The following is a 27,711-nucleotide window of genomic DNA, read 5'->3' as shown; positions in this document are numbered from 1 at the left end:
AAACTCAGGTATCAGTAGGTATCAAACCCTTCATCGTCAAAACCTTTTAGATCAGCCTTTCCTCTGGTGGGACTTTCAGCATGCTGTCCATCTCCAGGCGAGCTCCAGCCAGCTCCTGTGTGCTGGGACTGTAGGCGCCCTCCGACTGGCGCTTCTTCCTCGCTGTTAGAACCATGAAGGTCAAGCCGATGACCACTATGAGCACACAGAAGCAGACCAGTGGGATGGCCACCACAAGCCAGGGGACTCGCTCTCTCTGGGCTTGTTTCTGCAAAAGGCAAAGAGGGCAAAGGGGGAGATTGTTCATCACTGATGTACAAATATACATTAAAAAATAAAATAAAATACACTGCCCGTGAAAAGTTTGGGGACACCTCACTGAATGTTTTTCATTCTCTTAAAGCCATTTTGATCTAAAGGCTTCTGCTTACATGCTTGAAATTAGTTTCTTAGACAAATATAAATAGTGAAGTTGATCCTATGTATGAATTTCTTTCCAAAGCCTTTGCCTTTCCATCAAGGCAAAGGGCGGCTACTTTAAAGAATCTAAAATATAAGATAGTTTTGATTTGTTAAACGATTTTTTGGTCATTGCATAATTCCATTTGTGTTATTGCATAGTTTTGATGTCTTTACTCTTATTCTAAAATGTGGAAAATAGTAAAAATAAAGAAAAATGTGGTGTCCCCTAAAGTTTTGATGGGCAGTCTATATGTTATTTTGACATTTCTTGTTTAATTTTTTTATTTTTTTATTCACATTTATGTTCTGAGGAAGGTCTTGTAGACTGAAAGCATGGCCTAAAAATGGAAATTGCATGGATCTATGTGTGTGGATGATGTTTTTCACTGTGGATTCACACAAAGACAATCAGCCAGGTGAGAAGTGGATACTCTACACATTTCTACATTTCATGTTTATAAAGGAAGTGGGAAAATAAGAGAAATCATGGAGACATAATCATTCAGTATAGGTAAATGTAATCTTGCAGATACATAACTATTAAATCTCACTCTGTTTTTTTATTGTTTTTATTTTTATTTTTTCTCTCACTAAATAGGATGTATCTCTTAGACTAAACATTTATCTGCCACATGTTTACGCTTTGTTTGTTCTTTTTTTGGTTATAGAGTGTGATGGGACGGATATGAGTTGTAAGTTACTTGTTAGATAAAAAGTTAAAATTTTGAAATATTAATGGACCTACAGTATAATCCTTCACTGAAAAAATTTAAAGATTAATGGACATACATTTGTGTCGCAGATTGGGCCACTGTAGCCAGGCGGGCATGTACACAGGAACCTATTGAAACGATCCTGACAGGAACCGCCGTTTCGACAGGGATTAGATTCACACTCGTCTATTTCCATCTCACACCTTAAAGAGAGCAAATGCACAAAAGTCACACATTAAAAATACATCACACTTAGGAATGTGCTGCTCTACAATACAAGATTTTGCCAGATAAAATGAAGAGTGAAATTTTACAAACATTTTACTCCCCAATTTACATTAAACCTGCAATAAGCGATATCAGACCTTATAACCAATCCTGAAACTGTGTGCTATGTGAAGATTTCACTGAGACATAATGATATAAACCAATATCCACACAGCAGCAGCTGTGTTGCTGTTTTCACCTCTTTTCTAAAGCTTGTTGTCAAATTCCGCTCCTGAACGAAGCTCCTCCCGGTCCGTTCAGCAGCTTATCATTTTTTAAAACTAGCTTGTCTCCTCCCTCGCTGTTTAAAAGCGGCGCTCTGCCCCTCCCATTCCTGAAAATAATTCTCGTAATGGCGGAATCAATGAAGCGAACGAGTAAACTTGTTCAACTAGTAAACTTGTTAATCTAGTAAACTTGATAAACTAGTGAACTTGTTAAACTAGTAAACTTGCTACCTGCCTCTTCACTTCTCATTGTGGGACATGTGACCTTCAGCGGGAGAAAGTTCTGGCAAAGCGAGACTGGTAACCGGCGACGGTTAGCTTAGGTATTAGCATTTATGCACAGTGCTTTGCTAGCTTTGTCCTTACCCTCACCCTCTAGTGGTCGTAATATCACTTATTGCAGCCTTAATGTTGATATTTGATTGAATTCATAACCATAATCATCATAATCATTAATAATCATCTGCAATTTTAAAAAGTGATAAGAGGTCATGTAACGCAAAACATTTTTAAAAGGATGAGTTTACCTGTTGCCTCCAAAACCTGGCATGCAAGTGCAGTTGGCTCCCCACAGCCCCTCGTTGCAGATTCCCTCATTTGCACACTGAACATCCTTACCACACTGTATTGGGGGATAGTCCCACCTGTTGAAAAAAAAGGTATTAATTCTATGCTTGAATACTGACTACAAGAATTCTTGTCATCTATCATAAAGGTAAGCCGTTTCGAGTATGTGGACTGTACGCTATGTTTGTTCACATTGGTAAAAACAAATGGATGAGTATTTGTACTCACTGGCAGAGTGGGCCGCTATACTCATTAGGGCATATACAGGTGTACATGTTGGGTCCATCCACACATGTGCCTCCGTGTTCACAAGCATGATGCTTACACTCATCCAGATTCTCTTCACAGAGCGTGCCAGCATATCCAGGGTGGCAACGGCACTCAAAACCAGCCAAATAGTCTTTACAGCTTCCATGAACACAAGGCCCAGATGCACAATCATCTGCGTCTACCTCGCATTGTTCTCCCTCCCAACCAGACTCGCAGACGCAGCCGAATTTATTAAAGAGGTCCTCGCATGTTGCTCCATTTAGACAGGGATCCGAATCACAAACAGGGGCACTGGTACAGCCCATATTAATCTTTCCTTTTCCAACTCTGTGGAACTGAGAAAGCTGTGGGGCCTTATGGTCGTCCACAAAGGGAAGGTAGACTCCTCCGACTCTTACCGCACCTAAGCAACCCGTGAAACTTTCTGCAATAGCCAACACAGCACCCTTCTCATTGAGAAAGTGAAGGCTTCCGGTGAGTTCCGGCGCACTGCTAGCATCTGTGATTCCATCTACAGTGATGACCCAATGAGAGGCCTCGCTGTCCTTCTCAGCCATCGAGACCGTCACCCGATGCCACTTCCCATCGGCGACTCGACGCACTCCAGTAAAGGCCAACGTTTCGACGCTGTTGCCGATGTGGATCTGCACCCGGATCGAGGAGTCTAGCAGCCCCACCATCAGCAGATCGGAGCCACGGGCGGCACGCAGTAGCACCGCATTCTCCGAGCGAGTCCGCAGCTCGATGTATATGGTCGTCACAGGTCCAGCCAGGGTGCCTCCAGCGCTGTACCGCACAGGGTTGTTCTCAAAAGTGCCGTTGTACACGCCTGAAGGTGAACAGGTAGAGACATCTTATATGCATTGTTTTTCAAATGTATGATTGAGTTCTTCTAAGTTGATTTATTAAATAATACTATGACTAATGATGATATTAATTTATTTGCTCTGCTTTTGCTTTTGAAAACAGGGTTGAAAAGTCCTATGCACACAATTTGACAAGAATCAATAAAAAACTGTCTGTAAACATGTTTTGAAAAAGATTTATTTTCCCAGGTTAAGCTCTTCAGGCAGTGTACTTCAAACTCTACAGTCCAAGACAGCAGTAATGGATAATAAGAATGCAATAGATGTTTCTATTTACTATTGTCAAAAGGCTAAACCTGCTCTAACCATAGTTATGAAATTATGCAAATGTTCTTACATTCATATCCATCGGGAAGGTCCACACAATGGCCCCCATTGACACAAGGATCACTGACACACCACACACGTGTTTCACAGGTCTTTCCGGTGTATTGCTCCAGACATGAACATGTGAAATCGTTGAATGTGATGGTGCACTCTCCTCCATTTTGACATGGCTCCACCTTTAGATGAAGATATTGAGATTTTGTCAAGACACAAGCAACTCAGACAGGAACTTCCGGCCTTCCCTCTTAGCAATTAGTGACAGAATAACAGTCCCATCTTGACCAAATGAACCTCTCGTGGGGAGAGATACGACAGGTAGCCAAAATAAGAAATGTTAGAGGGAACTCACTGTAATAGTAAGTAGAGGAAGGAACAAAGAAGATTAAAGAAGTACTTCCCACCTTGCAAGTATCATCACTGACGCAGCCCCTCTCTATGTTTTCAGCATCACTTGGTAAATACACCACCTCCTCATCTGAGCTGTTCCATGCATCCACATCCAGATGCACTGTGTCCAAACGAAGGTCCTGCAGGCAACCTTTGAAGTGTCCCCCCCAAAATTCAGAGTCCCAGTTTCCTGGAAGACCACCTACATAAGCCAAATCCCCGCTGTTAACCTCCACCTCAGGGATCTCTCCTATTCCATAGCGAAGACCTTTATGCTCAAAGATCACCTGTCTATGTTGAACTTCCACTTGTAGAAGTTGCTTCTCACCGGTGGTCACAAAAATTGGAGCGGTCAAAGGAGTGCCATTGGCAAGAGAGCTGACAAACACCCTCCCCATCCCCAGGTACACTGAGAAGTAGACCTCTCCTTCCTCTTCCTCTGTGGGTCTCCTAAGCTGGAAGAGCAGGCCATCTGGCTTCAATGACCTCAAAAAGAAAGAAACGCTGAAGTTGCTCCTGTGGCTCTTGCCAACATCATAGGTACTGAAGCTCACCGTGTCTTCGTGGCTGTATGTCCATGAGGGGAATTCTATCAGGGCAGAATTGGACATTTAGTAAGCAAATTTCAAAAGCAGGCAAGTCACCAAAAACAGAAGCTATGAGTATTATTCCAGTATTTTGCATGGTGATGATGTATTACCTCTTCACTAGACATTTCTGTTGGGTCTCTGTTCTAATGAGCTAGCTTACTCCTCTCTATTATGAAAATGTGACTTATTGTTTCGGTCAGTTACAAGCCAACGTAATTCAGGATGATGGGAGGGGTGTTCTAATGATGTTATTGCAATTGCTAATGGTCAGCAATGGAGATTGATAGATTTTACAGTGGCAGGTGTTTCCTTGTAACGAATAGTGCAACCACAGAATATTATACTGGTACAGGACTGGTTTCAGAGGATTTATCAAAACAGGTTTTAAAGAATTAGTTGATGGTGAAATTGCTTACCCTCAGAGCAGCTCTCACTATGGAAGGGACGATAGCAGTCACAGCGGTGGCTGGTCCACAGGTCCACACAGTGTCCATTTCCAGAGCAGGGATCAGGCTCACACCACTCAGTCTTACTACAGCCCAGTTCATGGCTTTGGTCTTCTGGAAGTGACTGGGGCAGGATAGGCTTAGAGTCTATCATCAGGTCTTCCATACATCCAATGAAACTTGCACCGCTTACAGTGTGCTCGAGAAGCTCCTCCGGTGCTCCACCCACATAGATTTGAGTGAAAGCCTCAGAGGGGTGGAAAAGTGGTCCATCTGGGCCACTATCTATAACTCTGCATCCTTCACGATCACAGCCGGGGCCTTTCAGAATCAAAACCAGGCCCTCTTTGGCCACGAACACATGAGCATCCCGCCAATCTCCATCACTAACCAACCCAGCAAATGTGACATCCAGTTCAGACTCCTCAGAAAAGGCTTTTGCATGAAGACCGCCACTGACAATCTCCAACAAGAGGTGGTTGTCCGCATCGCCTCTGTAGAAGAGCAACATATTCGGTAGTGTTGTCCGGAAGCGTAGCTGTACCCCGGGCCCGTGGTGAACACGGTGCACAGTTTCCCTTCGTCTCCGCTCTTCTAGAACAATCTCGATATGAATAAACCCTGGGGTCGAGAAGGAGAACGTCGTTTGCGTGGAACATTGCTCGTCGTAGAAGCCGTGAGGGCATAAGCAAGTGTGGCCGTGTTCTTCACCCTCCAGCCACGGATGGCAGGTGGCTCCGTTCTGGCATTCATGGTCCACACAGCCGTAGAGTTTGACATCGCAGTTATTGCCTCCCCAAGGAAGTTCGCCCGGCTCAGCTTCAGGACAATGGCAGATGTAGGAAGCCACGCCGTCTTCGCACCAACCGCCATTCTGACAGGGCTGGCTCTCACATTCGTCAATGTTCACTTCGCAAATGTCACCTGGGAGGAGATGACATCATGGTTAGATATGGTGGTGGCTGACAACTAGAGGGCATCAGAGCACCACCCCAACCTTTCCAATTGCCTCCATGCCTCCATTACCTCTTGAGTCAACTGAACAAATAGGTATAAGTACTGTAGGTACAAATAAGGTTTGTACCTATGTGCCAACACATACAGCAGATTTTCAGATTTTACATGTTACAGAGGGAGGGGGAGGAGAGGATGAGGTTAAAATAGAGAAAGTGGTATTGAGATGAATACAGTGTAGGTCTTACCTATAAATCCAGCAGCGCATGTACAGGTGTAGCCATTGATTTGATCCTCACAAGTGCCACTATTCTGGCAGGGTTCCGACTCACACTCATCAATGTCGACAGAGCAGTTCTCTCCTGTAACGTAAAAGAAAAAGCAAATGCCTTACAGAAACTGAAAAATGTTAATGCAAGACCTGAGACTGTTATTGATTGATTCTTCTTATTTTGCTGACCTGCAAATCCAGGCTGACACTGGCAAATATATCCAGCAGCATCGGCAAAACTGAGCTCCCACTCCATCTCCCAGTGAGAGGGGTCCGAACGCTCGAAACACTCTCCGTCATTCTCGCAAGGCTGCTCCGCACACTCATCAATGTCAATTTCACAGTTCTGTCCTTCATAACCTAGAGAGAAAAAATCAGTAAATGTAACTGCATATCTTATATTAACCCCTTTCACAACAGTTTACTGTATAAAAATGGGCAGCATCACAATTAATTGCACACTTCTCTTAGTCTCATGTAAGTATTTATCAGAATCATAGTTCAGAATCATCAGAAGTTTTTGCTTGATTCTAGAGAGGGGGATGACATGCAACAAGGGTCCCAGGCCAAATTCAAATCCATAATGACATGATAGGCTTCATACGTTTTAGCCAATCAAGCCACCAGGAAGCCCCTTAAGTTCCTTTTGTATGTTGCCATAAAGTTGAAATACCTGGCCAGCAGAGGCAGCTGTACCCGTTGACTCCCTCTAGACAGGTGGCGCCATGTTTACAGGGATCAGAGGCACATTCAGGAATGTCCTCTTCACAGTGGTCACCTGTGAATCCTGTATCAGTGCAGTCACATTCGTAGCTGCAGGAGACACAAGTAAGTTATTGTGTGGCAGGATGTAAAAATTCAAACAATAAGGACAGTAATTTAAAGGGATTCTCCAGGGGCGTTTCTCAAAGGTCTAACGGGATTACCATTGTCTCTGTTTCAATTGCTACGCAGTTTGTTTTGTTAGGAAACATGAACAACTTGCTTCCTCTCTTCCAAAGACTCCGCCAAAGACTCCTGTCAGTTAACATCAGAAACTGACTTTGGCTGTTTAAACTGCAACTGAAAGTTTCACAATTTTTTCCAATTCAGATCTGGACCACTTGGATATGTGGTATAAAATCTAATCCAGAGGAACACACCTATGAGCTGCATTTTAACTCTCAAGTTTGAATTTGTCAGCATTGCCATGGCAACAAGTTAATCTTACATCATTTACCTGAGCCACGTGAAAAATGTATTTGAGTTCAGAGTTTAAAGTCAGAATTCTGAGAAAAAAGTCAGAATTCTGAGTTCTGACATTATTCTCAGAATTCTGACTTTAAAGGCATACTGAGTAGAATTTTGGAGTTGGAAAATATTTAAGGAGAGGATGGGGATGAAGAACGACGTTAGGACGTTAACTCAGCTGAGTTTGTGCTATTTCTCAGAACTCATGAAGGATGTGGTGTGGACGTCACCTTTTGGGACTCATATTTACACCCAATTGAGCTTTATATTATAGCAAGGCTAACAATTCTGTAATCCTATCCCCACAAATCACCCAGGGTTATCCAACTGTAAAATTTTCTGTAATTCATTCTCAACAAACCTATGCATCTTTAGAACTGTAGCGCAGATTAATGAGTGGTCTTCCACTCCTCAGACAATAAACACAGGCTTTGCCATACCTGTTTACCATGTCATGACAGACAGCTCCGTTGAGGCAAGGCTCGCTGGCACACTCATCCACGTCAACTTCACAGTCAGCGCCGTCGAATCCAGGCATACACTCACAGGAGTACATGCCGATGAGATCGTGGCAGGTGGCTCCGTTGCGGCAAGGGTTGGACTCGCACTCATCTACCTCGATTTCACAGTTCACTCCTGATGGAGGTGGAGAAAATGGGGAGGGAATGAGAAAGTATTGGGAGAGAAATACACAGGTGATGATGATGATGATGCTGATGATGATGATGACAATGATGAGTATGTGTATATGGTTAGTAGAGTAGTATTGTAAGAAGCATTTCACTGTGTGGTCACAACACAAGGGCAAGTCTATTCTCCCACACTACCAGTCAAAAGTTTAGACACACACATTTTTCTTTATTTTGTTTTTACTGTTTTTCACATTTTAGACTAATAGTAAAGACTTCAAAACTATGCAATAACACAAATGGAATTATGCCACGACCAAAAAAGTGTGAAACGAATCCAAACTATCTTATATTTTAGATTCTTTAAAGTAGCCGCCCTTTGCCTTGATGGAAAGGCAAAGGCTTTGGAAAGAAATTCATACATAGGATCAACTTCACTATTTATATTTGTCTAAGGAACACATTTCAAGCATTTAAGCATAAACCTTTAGATCAAAATGGCTTTAAGAGAATGAGAAACATAGTACATTCAATTAGGTGTCCCCAAACTTTTGACTGATAGTGTAGATCCTGCTCATGTGTAGATGTGTTTGGGGGTTTAGTTGAATATGGGCTGTTGCTGTAATCATGTAATTTCGGCCATTAACACTTCTGGTAAATTACTGTTTATGGTGGGATTTAGCTTTTTCTCCAGACAATTAGTACAGTAGTTCATTTAGTGACCATAGGGACCTTTTGGTGAAAGCACAAAATCTCACACAAAATCTTCAATGAACTGCCCAACTTCTCTCTTGGCGTTTCTATTCTGGTCTTCAGATAGCTATAACTGATGAATGCCTTTACTTTAGATTTTAAAACAAACTGATAGACCGACATAGGAATGCATCGCAGCTGATCTGCCCCGGCCACTCACAGATAACAATGAAGCTCCCTTGACACAGACCAGGCTTGCTGGAGAAAGAAACGAGTGTAAGAAAAGCAACGACGGGAGTGCTTTCTCTCACTTCGCACTGAGAGTTTATCTGACGGAGGCTGAGTCAGAGATAAGATGCCTCAATGAAACATCCTACTGTGCACTTAAAATACTCCTCGTGCCCTGTTTATCAGGAACGAACAAAACACTTTGGAATGAGCAAAGCCTAGCAATGAACAATATGTAGAAAATGCTGTAGAATAACAAACCTTCTGTAGTATATACTGTCAGCAAGCAGAAACTCCTTGTCTCGCTACTGGGTGATGCTTAATGCTGATGATTAATTCTGATTTTATGTTACCACTGTGGTGAATGATTTCAAAGAAATTCATAAACACCATCGAAAAGGGAAAGGAAACCACATGCCAGGACAAGGCATGTGGTCTCATTAAAAAGCTGAGATATTTAAAGAAAAAAACAGGTTCTTTTGATTTGACATAGCGCAAAAATGCCCAAAAAATGCCAAAAAAGTGAAGACAAAGAAACACAGTTGGTGTGTGGGCTCCTTTTCTTTTGAGTCAACACACCCAAAGTTGATCCATTAATGCCTTAGCCAAAACAGGCATAGTATCAAACACCTTCTCAATTTTAAAAGAAATTCACAAACGCTGGAAGCTAATTGTTTTCCCTCAAGAAGCTTTGTTGTACCTGGGAAGCAACTGAATGTGTTAAGCATTTTTTTTTTTTTGCCCTCTGTCTAACTTATATTGTATGTGCTCCACTATACTGTTACAGCCCAAATGTAACTTGCATGGAAAAAGATTTGAATCTTTTATAATTTATGGCCTGGTTCATTCATTTATTCATTCACTGTTTTTACCTGCTTATTCCTATTCAAGGTCAGAGGGAGTTGGAGGAGGCTAACACAGATAGACAGACTCTCATAATGATACCTATGGACAGTAGGAGCTACGGAGGAGGATTAGGGCCACATGTGAAAAATGTATTTGAGTTCTGAGTTTAAAGTCAGAATTCTGAGTTTAAAGTCTGAATTCTGACTTTTTTCTTAGAATTCTGACTTTTCTCAGAATTCTGACTTTAATCTCAGAATTCTGACTTTAATCTCAGAATTCTGACTTCATGTATGAATTCATGTATGACTTCATGTATGAATTAATGTAAATTCAAATGGATAAGTGTGTATGTCTGTGTGTGTGACAATCGACTTTTTGTATGTACCTGCAAACCCGACCAGGCATTCGCACAGGTACCGGTCCTTCTCGTTGATGCAGGTGGCGTTGTTTTCACAGGGCCGTGAAGCGCACTCGTTGATGTCAATTTCGCAGTTGAAGCCCTGATAACCAGGGACGCAGAAGCAGTGGAACTCCGCCACTCCATCGATACAGATAGCCCCGTTCTGGCAAGGGTGCGACAAACACTCGTTCACATCTTCCTCGCAGGTCTCCCCTTCGAAACCCGGCGCACACTGGCATTCGAAGCCCTCGGGTAGCAGCACGCAAGTCCCGTTGTTCTTGCAAGGTTTGTCTATGCAGTCGGTCACGTGCGTTTGGCAGTTCTCTCCTCCGTACCCGGCGGGACATCGGCAGAAGTAGCCGTTCAGCCGGTCTATGCACTCGGAACGAGGCTCGGAGCAAGGGTTGCTCTCGCACTCGTCCACCTCCTCTGTACAGTTGTCGCCCGTTAGTCCGTCCGGGCAGATGCAGTGGTATTCCGCCGCGCCCGGGGTGCTGGTGCACTCTTCGCAAGGCGCAAAGAAGCAGGCGTCGTAGAGCTCGTCGCAGGCTTTGCCCATGTATCGGACCCCGTCCCTGGCACAGATGCAGGCGTAGTCGTCCATGGTGTCGACACAGGTCGCTCCGTTCTGGCAGGGGCCGGACAAGCATTTGTCTGATGTGGCTGTGCAGAATATTCCTGAAAAACGAAAGGCATCTGTCATTATGTTGCTGTAAATGAATGTTCCTAGATAGCAGTTATGCAGTATTTGGTTTAAGGCATGTCATAGGCCTACAAATAACACAGACGATCCAATGTAACGCATCATGGCAAGTGGGTATGCATTAGCTGCATTAGCATTAGCAATAATATGGTACCCATGCTGGTAACACTTTACAATAAGGATACATTAATTATGCTTATTAAGCATTAACTAACCCTTAATTAACAGTTAACTAATGTGTCGTAATCATTTACTAATGGTGTTCATGTTAACTAAGGTATTAATTTATACATGATTTAATAGCCATCTTTATAACTATTAAATAATGTATAAATGAATACCTTAGTTAACATGAACACCATTAGTAAATTACACATTAGTTAACTGTTTAGTTAGTTTAGTTGTTTAGTTACTGTGTAGTTTAGTTAATGCTTATTAAGCATTAACTAACCCTTATTAAGCATTAACTAACCCTTAACTTAGTGTACCCTTATTGTAAAGTGTTACCCCAATGCTTCTGTAACCAAAGCAACCCTACAGAGGCAATCAGTATAATACACTATAATAATATTTTTCACATTCACAACACATACATCTGTTAGCATCAATAGTAATACATTAAACATATTGAAATGACAAAAGCTGTCATGATTTAGCAGGCAAAATTATCAGGGGACAAACTACGTTGATCAAGTGTGACCAAACTGGGTCACCTGGTTGTAAACCCATTACGACTGTTCATTCTGACATTTCCTTTAATCTCCTCTTGTCTAATTTGAAAAGACAAACTGTGTGGGAGAGTCCTCACAGTCATGGTGAGATTAAATCCCCCTCCCCCCACAACCACTGACCACTTATCTGTCAATGTTACTACTCATTGACAGATAATAGGGTTTAGGGAAAAAAAAAAAAAGGCCAATATGAGCTTCCAGATCTGGGTATTTGAATTCTCGCCAGCATGGTTTAGTACAGTTGTTCTCAATGTAGGGTCCGGGGACCACCAGGGGTCCTTGAGGTTGTTCCAGGGGGTCCCCAGCAAATTGATGAATTGTTAAACTTCACCATTATTTCATTTACAAGAAGTGAATACAATGTAGACTATTTTGGCCATAGTTATCTCTCTGCATACAATCAATTAATTGAATTGAATAGTCATTGAATTCTGGCGAAAATTGTATCGAACAATACAAATATTCTCAGATTTGGGTCAAATGGGGCTCTGTGGGCCTAATTTGTACTACATTAGGGGTCCTTGATATGAAAAAGGTTGAGAATCACTGGTTTAGTAGATAGGAGATAGATGCAAAGTTTATATTAAGTGGCCACTTGCCAGACTAGGTGCCAGATGAGTCAGCATGCTTTGATAACTTCTTCAGGTCACTGGCCCTTGTTGTAGACTGATCCAATACGACAACACGGCAACTCCCATTTAACACCTTATCGCCCATACCCTTACAGTTAAAGATTAAAGCAGCCTTCATTATGAAAATTAAACACATTGATTGACATAGCAATTTAAAGAGTAATACCACTGAATTTCACTGTTCACATATCTGTTAGCCCCAGATTTTAATCACATTATGTACAAATGAGTGACCATTCAGTACTGCCTACCGTAGCTGGGGAGCAGAGTTTGTCTTGCCGTCTAATCTGTTATTTCATAGGAAAGAATAGTACAGCTCCATTCTGAATTAAATCAAAATTACTACTATTGATAATTATTACAACTTTTTAATACAGAAAGTATTACTATGATAATACCCAGGCTGATTTTGTAAGAATAATGATACATTTGTCACTCAGATTTGATGGAAGAACTATAAAACAAATTATTTTAACCACAAACAACTGTAGAGGCCCACAACATTGGACCCTTATTCAATTCAATTCAATTCAATTCAATTCAATTCAATTCAATTCAGTTCAATTCAGTTCAATTCAATTCAATTCAATTCAATTCAATTCAATTCAATTCAAGGTGCTTTATTGGCATGACAGTTCATCATCAGGCTGTGCATTCGAGTCATTCCTAGCATTTGGTGCCATTTGAGTCCCAATGACAAATTTCAAAATATACAAATATATTTGAAGGGACATTTTAGCTCTTAGAAAATGTAAATATTACAATAACTGTGCATTCAAAACACTTATTAATAAAGATAAGAATGTCCTGTAACAGGGTGGACATTTGGCCAATGTCACATGCGAAGAATTTGGTCAAAATTATTAGAACGTAATATCCTGAGCTGGACCAATATAGTTTTCTTATAGTTTAACAAGCCCTCCTTCAGATGCAATAATAAAAATCATGGAAAATTAAAAAAAATTTCATAGAAAGTAAACCAGGCTGAATGGCACCGAATAGTAGGAATGACCCATCCCATGCAATGTCATCACCAGACTTTACAGGTGTAGTCTGGTGACATCCCAGACTACAGTTTGTTTTACTCCTCTAGTTTTAGGAGACGGTTGCTCATGTTCAGAAATATTGATTGACCGAAATTGACTGGCATTCCCCTTTTGTTTTTTTCACAAGTTACAACGTAAATGAACATGAGGCAGGCCCAATAGGTTGTCTCTCTTGTTAGCTGTAATGTTTGTTTTCTCAATTAACTTGTAGCCAGAGCAAACCATGAATGTATTGTGCATACAGTCGCTGTCTGAGCCTGTAGGACCTTTCTGTACGTTGCTTTGCTAAATGGAACGGAACCATTGAAGGGGGATGGTGTCATTTTGTGAGGATTTACTATACATTCACTGTCTCCCTTCGCCGGCCAATGCCGTGAGCTCTGTGCGGAATCAGTCCACATTCCTTAAATTGGGCCAATCCCAACTCCCCATCTAAAATACCCACCACCTCCCACTCCCAGCCTCCCGACACTTTGATCAGTGTTCTGTTTCCAAATTCCCATTGGAGCGGAAGATATTAACAATGAAGGGAGCGAGGGAGGGGAAAGCAGGGGGATCGAGTGAGGAAGAGAGAGAGGGAGAGAATATTTAATGAGATAAACAGGTAGCTGCTATCAGATAAATCTCTAGATAATCGCGCTCGTCGAATGTCCCAAAAGTTGGTCTTCGTTCAGGACTTTTGGGGACAGGGGACGAGAGGCATAATGACGAGCCAATAACAAACTGAGGACACTGTTTGTCTTTTGCCAGGCAGATGGCCATAAACTTAATCTCTTAACACCGCCGCGTTCCTGCCATCATTACCTGACATGGGAGTTAAGAGTGGTGAAGAGAAAGATTCTAGGTGTCGACACCGTAGGGACGCTGACTCCATTGACCCCGCACGATTCTCCACCTACTGATCTAAATAGATAATCATCGCTTCACGCCTTTGAACTCAGCACATTAAACCAAAGACAGAGACCATTAGTGTTTCCCAGTAGGGAGCACACCCCCGACTGTAGATGCCTGAGGTCCACGGGAATGTTAAGAGCCCCTAAAGAAGCACTGGAATGGTCATGAACCCATGGAGAAACCTAGGATTTAGGACCTAGGATTCCCAAAGTGTGAAACAAACTGGACACAACTGCTTGACTTGTGTTAATGCCTACAGATTGTGTCTACAATGGCCCTAACCCCAGGAGGTAAAAATGGGTCTTTGCATCTTTTTAGGCTAAATGCTGATGCTTTAATCCAGAGACTTGCAATGACTGAGCATGTAGGGGTTCAGTTTCTTGTTCAAGGACACTTCATAGTTCAGTTCATAGGCACACATTGGTTGCTTTGTATGGATGCTGAACCTGTGACCTTTTGATTATGGGACGGTCTCTCTAGCCACTATGCCTCCCTGCCACCTCATCCACAGTGACTGTTACACATACAAACACACACACACACACACACACACACACACACACTGGCTCTATTGCAACAAGTAGTGTCTGGTTTTCCCTCTTTCTCGCTTATCAGTAGAGCATTCTCCCTTCAAGATTCAAGATTCGCCCCTCAAGAGGATTCTTCCCCAGATAATGATTCCTCCCCAGTGCCACAGTGCATGATTGGTTACATCAACCAAGATAGCACCCCAAAATGCACTACTTCTAAATGCCAAGGCGGATAGTTTGGAGGAGACAGGCACCTGCTGTGACCAAAACGTCAAAAAAAGAAAAACTCATTCAAAAACGCATTCCCATATGGTCACAGCCTAACAATGCACATTTGTGCATCTGGTTACATTTCTGTACACATTATCTGCTAACCTGTAAATCTGTCAATAATTGTCTCATGTTTTAGCAGGATCAAGACACTGTATCTGTATTTATTGTCTCATCCTCAAAATGTTATATTTGTTCTATTCTCATCTACAGTATATCCTGTTGTTTGCAGCTGCAATGAGCCAATTTCACTACAGCAATCATTCAAATCTTAACAAATTGTATCTAATCTAGTGAAGAATTACTACCTACTCTAAGGGATGAAATGAATATAGCATTAATACAACAGCTATGCAAATCATTGTGTGCCTGCAGAGTATCCCATCCCGTTTGTGTGTGTGTGTTTCTGTGCAGTGTTCATTCCCAGGTGGGAGAGAGAACATAAACAACTATGCCTTTCAAATAGGAACTTTAATTTTGGGTTTCGCTTCAAATGTTGCATTACGGTCAGTCTTACTTTCGGGCCAGCGCAGACCTCTATTATGTGGTACCAAAGATAAACAGAAGCTTGGGCTCCATAGTGGACCTTGACGTTCTCAACAAATACCTAAGGTGCTTCAAGCAGAAAATGTTAACATTACCACTATTTCAATAAGACTGGTTCACAAACATCAATTGAAAGGACACTTCATTGTCCTATGCCCACTCTACCGAACTATAGCTTGCAAGTACTACTGCTCAGGCTCCTATCCATTTTCACTAAATGCATGGAGGCAGATTTAACACCCATCCATGCACACTTTAGAGCAGTGATTTTCAACCGTTTTCATATCAAGGACCCCTAATTTAGTCCACATTAGAGCCACGGACCCCCATTTGATGAGATTTTTTCTCTTGGACCCAAATCTGAGAATATTTTTACTGTCAGATTTGATTTTGTCCAGAATTCCATGACTCTGTATTGTAGGTGAGATAATAGTGAAACTATGACCAACATAATCATTCTTCTACATTCTTTAATTGTGTTAACTTCTTGTAAATGAAATAATGGTGAAGTTAAACAATTCATCAATTTTCTGGGGACCCCCTGGGACCCCTGCAAGGTCCCCTGGTGGTCCCCGGACCCCACATTGAGAACCGCTGCCTTAGAGCACCTGGTCATACTAGCAGACTATCAAGAGGCAGCAACATGTTGCTGCTACTTATTCACTTTTATTTTTTTTACGGTCTTGTATGTTCTCACGCTCCTTTATTGCTCAAATTGAACTCAATGAAATGGAACATTAGCCTATCAATATAACTCTGGTTCCTTGAAGAAAGGGAACATGGTGCAACAATTTCAGGCCCCTTCTTCACTCCTTACCAGGATTGATGTATTGCGGGACAAACTAAGGCGATTGAGCCTGCTGTATGTTGCATAAATATCCCTTGGTGAATGATAGGGCTGTCCACTAAATTACAAAATGCTCAATTTCCCCTTGGGTGTGAATGAGAAAGCTTCAAATACAGGGTCAGAGAAGGCAAAAAAAACAAACATACTCCTGTGTTGCACCTAGTGTCCAATACTCGAGAAACCGGGGTTATATTCATAACCTAACATTTCTTAATGAGCACACACAGTACAAAGCCAACATTTGTGCTTAGCCAAAGAAATGAGCACCCGCAGGGAAAACTTTCTGTACCCTTTCTCAACTGGAAAAATAAGGAATCATTAGAGCCCTTTCAGGTTCCACCCCACTGTATTGCTGCAACTAGTACTGAATGCAAGGCCGAACAGAGACACATGGATTGGGCAGATCACGGCCCAAAGGAAGTCACTTTAGACTGGGAAAGTGCCAGTAATTAGTTCACAGCCAGTATGCTCTCTGTTTGATTTTAGTGTTACTTTCAAGCCATGAAAAATCCTTGTTGTAGCTTTTAATTGAAGTCTGTGTCACGACAAGTCTAAGCATATGGCTTGATCTGAATAGGAGACTTCAGATGGCTCCATAAGGTATTGACTGCTCAGTGGGGCAGTGCTATGTGTGTACACCATCAGGCTTATAGGATTCACAAAGAAGCTGCTGGGTTCTTCATGAGCACTCCACGTGGCCATTGTGTTCCCATTTGTTTCTTCACTCGCCACCTGCCATTGGAAACCATTGGATACCAGAAAGCAGCAAAGAGAAAAGAAAGCACACCGTCTCTCGCCCTGCCCCCGAGACTAGCGAACACATGACTGTACCCCCCCGACCCCCCACCCCACCCCACCCCACACACACACACACAAACACAATCTCTACACTTCCCAGCGTCTAGCAGAGTGAGGTTGCCATGACAATAGCAAAAGTTATGCTGGCCAGCTTTGGAAGGGCCGGTGACCTCCTCCCCCTGACAGAGCCTGGATCCAGACCCAAGAATTTACCATGTGACCATTTGCATTTTGTGATTCATAGGAGTGGCAGTGGCTAAGGAGGCAGGAGGAGGCACATCGAGTCAAGCACTTAGATTGGATTCACTAAATTGTGGACTGGAAGCTTGTGTTTATAGCTACCACTGTGACGAAAGGGATTTGTTGCTACTGTTATTAGTCAAGTATTACCTACATTGCAAAAAATCAACATCTTAACAAGTCATTTAGTCCAGTGGTTCTCAACGTGGGGTCCGGGGACCACCAGGGGTCCTTGAGGGGGTTCCAGGGGGTCCCCAGCAAATTGATGAATTGTTAAACTTCAGCATTATTTCATACAGATAGTCATGGAATTCTAGACAAAATCATATCTAACAATAAAAATATTCTCAGATTTGGGTTTGAGAGACAAAATCTCATCAAATGGGGGTCCGTGGCCCTAATGTGGACTAAATTAGGGGTCCTTGATATGAAAAAGGTTGAGAATCACTGGTTTAGTCTATTATTGAGTCCTAAAATCGTAATTTTCTTAACAAAAGTGAAGAAATCTGCTAGTGGGGTTAGATAATTTCACATGTTTCCAATGCAAATCAATTTGTTTCAAGGACTTTGTAGAATCAAGTGTCATTTTCTTGATGGTAGTGCAGTGATTTGCCTTATTCTGACACTCGTTTCTAGAAAATTCCTAAAACAAGTAGGAACACAGGAAACAAACAGAACTATCTCTCCTCACTGGCAAAATGTTTCTCTTAATTTACAAAAAATACGATTTGAAGGCTGAATATGAGACTAAATGACTTGTTAAGATGGACGCTTTTTGCAGTGTAAGCTGTGGATTTAATTATTGAATTGATTAATTAATGTTTGATTATATGGAACAATAAATAAATGAATAAAAGAATAAATAAATAAATAAATAAATGTGGAAAAAAAATAAAGCAATTAAAGCAGATTTATCAATCTTTTTCTATATTTCCCAATTGTTTTTTTATTCTTTTTTTATATTTCCACATTTATTTATTTATTCTTTTATTCATGTATTTATTGTTATGGCACTTTGAATGTTCCATCTGATGAGAGAATAGGAGTAAAAATGAAAATGAGCGATACATGGTGCCGGATCCAGACCAGCCATGACCTGCTGCTACCATCACTTCTCATCTATGACTAAAGATTGATTGGATAGACTGAAGGCACCTGCAGTAGGTGCAAGGTGTTTAAGGAGTTTAGATCAGTTTTATTTTTTTTTATCATTATTCAAAGTAGCAGTAGTCGTCGCTGAACTGTAAATCTACTGGTGGCAACTGCAAAATAAAAGAGATAGAAATTATAACAATATAACGCAACTGTATTAAACATGGATGCAAGACTTATTATATCTGATGAAGCAGTAAGCCGAAGTTCCCCCACAGCTTCACCTCATTTGGCCTATGCCCTTATACTCTGTATCCTGTCTGATCATTTTGTGTGCTCTGGTTGAAAATAAACAATCTGGGCTAAGGTAATCTTATTTTCCATGTGCTTCTTGGCAGCGAGTCTCAGGCATGCCAGGTAAAGGCAGCTTTGTAACTCTAACCCTGCCACTGCCCTTTTGGCACCAGAAGGTTCTTGTCACGTCCAATTGTGACTGAAGTGAATCCTCTCCTCTCTCGGAACCGGCAGACAGTAACTGCGTTTGAACTCTACAGATTATGGCGGGCTCCCGGTGAGTTTTAGCCACCTGCAGACTACAAGATCCCCAGGTGGCTGTGAAGGGTTTCCAGATTAAACTCAAGTCTCCTGGATGTAATGATGAGACTAGAGCAAACATGTACACTGAGTGGAAGGTGATGCTTTGGATTGATCAGAAACTTAACTGTGCCATTAGGCTAAACTAGGGTAATGTGTTGGAGCATCACTTAGAGCAGTGATTCTCAACCTTTTTCATATCAAGGACCCCTAATTGACTTCACATCAGAGCAACGGACCCCCATTTGATGAGATTTTGTCTCTCAGACCCATATCTGAGAATATTTTTATTGTTAGATATGATTTTGTCCAGAATTCCATGACTATCACTATTGTAGGTAGAGAGATATCAGTGATAACAGTACTTTCTCTAATTACGTTAAGTTCTTGTAAATTAAATAGTGTTGAAGTTTAACAATTCATCAATTTGCTGGGGACCCCCTGGAACCCCCTAAAGGACCCCTGGTGGTCCCCGGACCCCATGTTGAGAAACACTGACTTAGAGTCTCAAACCACTTACATGTGCTTTTTGCCCTCAACTTAAAAATTGGACTGAAATGAGATTTTCATGACCATTATTCGTACTGAGAACATATGTGAAATGTATTTTTGTTATATATAATATATATTATTTATATTACTTTGTTTAAATGGTAACACTTTACAATAAGGGTCACTAAGTTAAGCGTTAGTTAATGCTTAATAAGGGTTAGTAAATGCTTAATAAGCATTAACTAACCCTTAATTAACAGTTAAGTGTAATTTACTAATGGTGTTCATGTTAACTAAGGTATTAATTTATACATTATTAATAGTTTATAAAGATGACTATTAAATAATGTATAAATTAATACCTTAGTTAACATGAACACCATTAGTAAATGATTACCAGACACATTAGTTAACTGTTAATTAAGGGTTAGTTAATGCTTACTAAGCATTAACTAACTAACTTAGTGACCCTTATTGTAAAGTGTTACCGTTTAAATAAATATAAAATACAGAATAATACTGTACAACTTTATTTATCCCACATGGACAATTTAAAGGATGCAACTGAAAGTAGAAAAAATCAGTAAAAACAACCGTAGAATGCATATATCATGTAATAAAAAGAGACAGGACAGTATTTTTTGCTAATATATGGCATTTCTTACAATCACAGCCCCTTATTTTGACAAGGGGTGTTTGCTTCAGGGATTAATATCCAAGTTTTAAACAGTGATTTGAATTGCAGATTGTTGCATCAGTGACATAGATGAACATAATATGCCATATTTGCACTTCAATATGAGAGACAGGGGCCTTGAGTATAAACAGTCATATGCAAAAAAAAAAGAGTTATAGAGTTGTCTAGAAACATGCATATTGCTGTTGTATAAAGCAGTGGTTCTCAACATGGGGTGCGGGGACCACCAGGGGTCCTTGAGGGGGTTTCAGGGGGTCCCCAGCAAATTGATGAATTTTTAAACTTCACCATTATTTCTTTTACAAGAAGTTAACAGAATTACAGAATGTAGAATAAATGTAGACTATTTTGATGTAGAAGAATGACTGTTTTGATCATAGTTCCACTGTTATCTCTCTATCTACAATACAGATAGTTATGGAATTCTGGACAAAATCATATCTAACAATAAAAAAGTTCTCAGATTTGGGTCCAATTAAGAGACAAAATCTCATCAAATGGGGGTCTGTGGCCCTAATGTGGAGTAACTTAGGGTCCTTGATATGATAAAGGTTGAGAATCACTGGTATAAAGCATTTTATAATTAAAGGTGTACATGTTTCCATCTTTTTGTATGCACAGCTTTTTAGAGGTGAAGCTACACTAAGTTTTATACATACATGAATTTTGAGAAAATCTATTATTAAAAAAACTATTGCCTTCTCAATAACAGCAGATAGGCCCTTTCCCACTGATTCAGACAGGCTTTTGTGGATGCATTATCTAACTAGATTGATTGAACACCACATTTTAAGCCATGACACTGCAATGGGATTCATTACGCACATCCTTTCCCTCTTCTTACATCCTCCTCTTCATCCTCTCTCTCCGCTCTTTCCCTTCGCTTCTCGCCAACTTTCTCGACTCTCCTATCTTCGCCGCCTTCTCCTTATCTATCCCCCCACTTCTTCCACTCTTCATCCTACTTTCCTTCCCCCCCTCTTCCTTCCGAGCAGGTTTGACAGCCTCTCTGACCTCCAGAGCCTTTACCCTGTTGTAATCTCTCTGGCTTCTTTGGGCCAATCCCCTTGCTCCTCTAAGCTCCTGGTGGCAGGACCTGCACAGATTATGGCTTCAGGCCTGGACCTGGAGCATGTGTCCATTCTGTCACCCACATATCAGGAGGGACACATTTACACCAATATATACCGATATACTGACAGCATAATTATATAAAAAAAAACATAATACTAATACTAGTTACATGTGAAAACCCACATGTAGATTCAAAAAAAGTGCTTTTTTTTTTTTTTTTTTTTTTTTTTACACGTTTTCTTCACATATGAACATTTCATTTGTGTTTTTTTTCCACATGTGAACATTTTTTTCACTTAATTTTCACATGCAAAGAGATAATTCACAGGTGGAAAATGTCATCACATGGGAAATGGGAAAATCCACGTGTTCACATATGAAAAACCAACATTTCTCCAAATAGCACATGTGGGTTTTCACATGTGAGTTTATTTTGTAAGGGTATGCTTTAAAATGTGTACAGAAATAGAAAATGTATTATATCATTATGAATATATTACCTGATAGTGTAGAGGAATTTTTGGCTAAGTTTTGCTCAATGAGGAAGTGACAAATTGTAAAATCTTGACCGCATTCAATTTTTGATTGAATTTAAAATTTACCTGTGCAAGGAAGTAGGAAGTAATTCATTCAATTCATTACATGAGATCCCCACATAATACTAGTCCTGTGTGAATGGGACTTAAGACACTTATGCCCAAACAAGCCGCTTATTGCCACCTATACTACAACATGCTCCAGTAACATAGGAATTAGCATTGGCCGTTCAGTTATTAAAGTTTGCAATGGGTTTTGCCCTCTGTGGTGCAAACACAGACACAATATTAGATTCTAGTATGATAATGCAGTGGTTCTCAACATGGGGTCCGGGGACCAACAGGGGTCCTTGAGGGGGTTCCAGGGGGTCCCCAGCAAATTGATGAATCATTAAACTTCAGCATTATTTCATTTACAAGAAGTGAACACAATTAGAGAATGTAGAAGAATGACTGTTTTGATCATAGTTTCTCTGTTATCTCTCTACCTACAATACAGATAGTGATGGAATTCTGCCAAATCATATCTAACAATAAAACTATTTTCAGATTTGAGTCAAATGGGGGTCCTTGGCCCTAATGTGGACTACATTAGGGGTCCTTGATATGAAAAAGGTTGAGAATCATTGTGATAATGGGTAAGTATGTGTTAAATAAGGCTATCACACATGCTCTTCTCATACAAAACTCATGGAAAATACAGTCCATGCAGGCAGTAAGAACAGCACATACAGTATCAGTGAGTAATAAACTAGAATCTTTCAGTTTTAGATGAACACAGATTTGAACTCGCGCATTCCCACACACACACACACACACGGCGGAGAGCCATACGCAAGACTGCGTCCCGTCCATGACTCACGTCTAAACACAGAACGAACACGCAAGGCTGATCCTATAAGTTGTTACTTACAATCAGACATGACACATAAGGTAAATAGGCCAGACAGTGGCAGCCAGGATCAGTGGAGGACTGGGCTCAAATCTGGCCTTGGAAATTTGACCCGGACTGGCCCATATCATAATCAACACACATATAGGCTATACTCCACCCACTGCTCTGCTTCTTACAATATGAACACATAAGATATAGCCAATTATTTTAGAATCTTTACCATGAAACTGGCATTTCACATATGGGGTGATACATTTTAATTTCAAATATAACATAAAAACATCACTTTTCCCATCAGTTACTGAAAAGGTTTCCATGCTCTCTGCCAGTAAACGTCACATCTCAGCAACTTGAAAATCAGAAAAAAAACAAACAGAAAATCAGATTTATCCTCTTGTTTATATCGTTCATGTACGCTCAACTCGCAATTCTGATATTTTCCGACAGTGCTTGAAGGCAGCATAACAGCTCTCTCTCTCACTCTCTCTCTCTCTCTCACACACACTTTCTTTTCCAATCCAGATCCATAGCTCAACTGTTCTGTCCACCTCACACTCCTCTTCAAGTGAATCACAAATCCACACACGCACACACACACACACACAAACACAAACTAAGCATTCTCTCTGTCAGCCAAATTCCCTCTCTCAGCGATATCATCCCCTATACTCCTGGTTAATCTGTATTAATCTGGCTGTCTTTTGTCTCTGACCTGGCGTTGGGACAGATTAGCGGCCAATCTTTTTTTTTTTGCCACCAAGTGTGTTGCGATGACACAGACTTGGCTGTCCATGCTGACTTACAGACTCAGCGATGTCTGCAGAGCAATATGCGGGTAATGACTTGAGAATTTTGCAAAATCACAAATGGAAATTCTCACTCCTTTGTGTGTTTGCTCATAGTTTTGCTACTTAATCTTCCACCTAAGATTTGCGTGTAACCCCTTCAAACAAAAGAAGCCGTATTCATGAACTGACAAATTTGGAAAATGAACAGTATAGACGAATTTCATTTTCATTTATAATTTTTTTTATAATGTAACTGTGATACAAGCTTATAAAATATTTTTGCTTTCAGTGAATGGCATATTTGTCACCTGTCAGCCTTTGGACAATACATTGCCAAACATGTAGAATCTCCCATTACTGTAGAGGGACTCCATACCAACTCTACACAAACAACAGAAAACAACAGAAACCAGTCATTCTAATGCTATAACTATTTATTACATCTATTTTTCTTGGATATTACTTAGTTATTTCCAGTCATTACTGCGTAATTGATGGCCTGTATATTAAAGGTTTACCAGATTGACTACTCTACTATATGTTAACAAAGGTAATTGTTTATCCTCTGAAGGAGCTTGGCTTTCATTTGCTATAATGAAGAAAAGCCTTGGACAGCTGACTGCATCTAAGAACACTCAAAGTTCAGAAACCATATAAGACTCACAACAAAACTATATCATAGTGAGATCTAGAGAAAGTTATTACTTTATTACTATATTGTTGACAACGTGTTACTTTATTAGAGATTGTTAAGAAGAAAATCCATGCACACTGTACTTCATACCAAAGCAAGTACTGTCCAAACAAAAGTGATTCATTTGGATATTTCATAGCAGACAAGATAAAGTTACAGGATAGAGACTTGTTATGTATGTATGTTTGGTGAATCATAGGTCAATTTCTGATTTTAAAAAAAATAAAAAAATAAAAAAAAGCTATGATAAAATCTACTATCTATCTTATCTATGTTACTGGGAATTCACAATCAAGTAAGTTTCTCTCTGATGCACATGGCAAGTACAATCCACTACAAGTAAGTGTATTGCAGCTGCAGACTATATGCTGAACTGTGTATTAATCATGTGATACAAGAGGAACTCAAACTTAAACCTAGCAAACCTTTATGGAAAAATAAATAACACTGGATTTCACTTAATCAATTAATGCTTTCAACTTGGAAACATGAATCAGCATGACTAGACATTTGTTGATTGAACTTATTGTCTTAAGTTCACTCAGTTAGCTTTTCTACATTAGAACAACTAACTAATGATCTTTGACCTGACTATTCAGTACTACTTCAGTCAACTCACACTTTTAAGGCAGCAAGGAAACTTATGTTTTAAAGTTGAACTGCCTTAATATTTTTTGCAGTGTGCATAAGCTTGCTACCTGGGCTCTTTGGCAATTAAAATTAAATATTGGGCACTATTTAAAAAAAAAAATGCAGCCTTTTCTTGACATTACTTAACCTCATACTGTACCTCAATTCAGCCACAGGCAAATCTCAGTGAGGTTTTTTCTCCAGTGATCTCATCCATGTTTGAGCGTGCGTGCATAATTTAAGTTGGCCCGCTGCCTCTGAACTATTGACTTGTCAAATCTGGCAGAAAGGGCAATATAAAGTGGTAAAAATGACTCATAATAGTTGGGTTATCTCGGTTCAGTATATGTATGTTTAGTTCCTTCCTTTGATTACATTTGGACTACTTGCTCTTACCTTTGTTTTATCCCTTTATCTATTATCTGTATCAAATATTTTACTATTTTTATTACAATTTATTTCTTTTCACCTTACCTGATATTTTGGAATGACTTGCCTGAGGAGATCAGGGCTGCAAACTCTGTATCGTCTTTCAAAACACTGTTAAAAACCCACTTGTTTACAATTGCTTTTCGGTGATTTCATTATATTTTATGGCATTTTAGTTCATTTTACTCTATTTGTGTTTTTAGAATGTGTTTAGTTTTTATGGCTTTTAGTTTGTTTTTATTTTCTTTGCATTTTTAAAATTCTCTGTTTTTATTGTAAAGCACTTTGTAACTGTGTTTTGAAAAGTGCTATATAAATAAAGTTATTATTAAATGTTTCTATTATTATTATTATTATTACTACCTTGTAACCTTGTTAAGAAAGGTGCTAAATAAATAAAGTTTATGAGTATTATCTTTGTTAAATGTATGACTTCAATCAACTTTTACAATAAATGCCACAATTAAACACCAACTACTAATGTGTATGCATCTCCAGTGAAGCTATTTGTCCAAAGAGGTCCAACAGAATCAAAGCAAACACTGATTAAAGTAATTAACCTCCAAATGCTAATGCTTTTCAAAGTCCTTTTCCAATTCACTGGAAACTAGTCCATCCCGTTGTCATGGTTATGAGTGACAAAGGACGTACCAGTGCCACCCCCGACTTCTCTCTATGTATTTGAGGCTGTGATATAGTGGGAGAGGCCAAAAAAACAAAAACAAAAACCAAGCACCTCCCCAAAACCACTCCTGCACCATTGATGAAGCAGCATCTGTGAGAGCCTTGATGGGAAGGGGGAATTCTTGAGACCACTTGATGTTCGGTTTACACTTCAGTGGAAATGAAGCAAAGACAGAATCCTCAGTTCTCCCTTGGACTTTGAATAATATGAATTTAGGAAATGAAATAGTTTTAATGGAGACGCTTTATTTTCCAGGTCCGCAATTTCCTAATGATTTCCTAGAAAGTTTCCTGGAAAGAAGCACATTATAGGGGAAATAGAGGGAGAGTTCAGTTGGTGGAGTTGGTAAGTACCTGATCATTTCTTTTGGGGTTTCCAAGAAAGAACTATAAAATTATGTTAAAAAAAAAAAAATGTATTGATTTGATGGAGTGGATAAGAAACTGTTAATTTCTAAAAGAGTTTCAAGGAAAGAACTGCAAAACTACAAACTATTTATTGGAAAAACAAGAGGCAGAGGTCGATTTGTCAACCCAAATCATTCATATAATTATATAAAGGAAATTAGAAGAAGTTATTTTTTGTACCAACTCCACCATTGAACACTTTCTCTATTTTCCCAATAATTAGAACATCATTTCATGCTTCTTTCCAGGAAACATGCTATGCTATGCTTTATTAACAGCTCCTTTCTAGGAAATTATTAATAAATTGCAGAGCCGGAAAATGAAGCGTCACTTTTTCAATAGAAGAAATTGAAAAATTCAATGATATTTCCAGTTGTGGGGAAATGGTTGTAATCAATACATGTGAGGTACCATGCATTTGTGACTGAGTTCTCTGTTACCTTATGATATAATAAAGCTTGGAGTCATATATATATACAGTATATTTATGCCCCTGTAATAAATCTTTCCTTGTAACCTGTTGCTTTCACAGAAAAAGGATTAGGAACTACATACAAATACTGGCAAGTGGCCACACTTCCGTCTCCCATGAGACTTAGAACCTGTCACCTTAAATACTTCAGGTAACACTTTAGATTAGGGAGCACATATTAACTATTAATAAGCGTATTAACATGCATATTAGTAGTGTATTGGTTCATTATTAGTCATTACAAACCACTTATTAGCAGCTTATTCTGCACTGTTGTATTCTGTAGTATGTCCCATAAACTATGGCTTTTCCCTCATTAGCCTCCTAATTAGTGCTTATAGCAGTCAGTGAGGAAGTTGTATCACATGAATTGGTCTTAAGAATTGGCTTATAAGGTGCTAGTGTTGCATATTATTGAGAGAAATTATTAAACTATTGAGGGGAAACCCCATATTTATAGCTAATATGTGTTCCTTAATCTAAAGTTATGCTTCCAGTGAAATGAAAACCTAAAAAGAAACATCCAAAACCATCAGTCTCACTACTCACCCCATTTGAACATCATCATTGTCAGCAGCACTGTCTTGAGATTCAAATGAACTTTCCCAAACTCCAT

The 27,711-nt window shown here is 40.0% G+C and overlaps 1 protein-coding gene across 1 annotated transcript; it reads right to left on the bottom strand.

The window, feature by feature from the left end:
* Nucleotides 1–46: 46 nt before the first annotated feature.
* On the bottom strand, nt 47–27,711 carry crb2a (crumbs cell polarity complex component 2a). Its single transcript, XM_071542146.1, has 13 exons — nt 27,645–27,711; nt 10,359–11,051; nt 8,018–8,213; nt 7,021–7,160; nt 6,537–6,707; nt 6,325–6,438; nt 5,093–6,046; nt 4,101–4,675; nt 3,710–3,875; nt 2,465–3,335; nt 2,197–2,313; nt 1,252–1,378; nt 47–268 (listed from the first exon to the last, which is right to left on the bottom strand). Exons 1-13 carry the CDS (start codon nt 27,709–27,711, stop codon nt 47–49), a joined length of 4,413 nt encoding a protein of 1,470 aa, XP_071398247.1.

Source organism: Centroberyx affinis, unplaced genomic scaffold, assembly GCF_046629955.1.
Source record: "Centroberyx affinis isolate AG114_WGS23_722 - 3 ecotype Tasmania unplaced genomic scaffold, CSIRO-AGI_Caff_v1 ptg004023l_1, whole genome shotgun sequence".
Classification (NCBI taxonomy): Eukaryota; Metazoa; Chordata; class Actinopteri; order Beryciformes; family Berycidae; genus Centroberyx; species Centroberyx affinis.
This window is presented reverse-complemented; position numbering and strand designations above follow the sequence as displayed.

Coding starts and splice junctions, on each gene's coding strand:
- crb2a (XM_071542146.1), bottom strand. CDS start 27,711: ATGGAGTTTGGGAAAGTTCATTTGAATCTCAAGACAGTGCTGCTGACA. Junction 3,876..4,100: donor TCAGTGATGATACTTGCAAG/GTGGGAAGTACT, acceptor CTTCATCTAAAG/GTGGAGCCATGTCAAAATGG. Junction 269..1,251: donor GCCCAATCTGCGACACAAAT/GTATGTCCATTA, acceptor TGCCTTTTGCAG/AAACAAGCCCAGAGAGAGCG.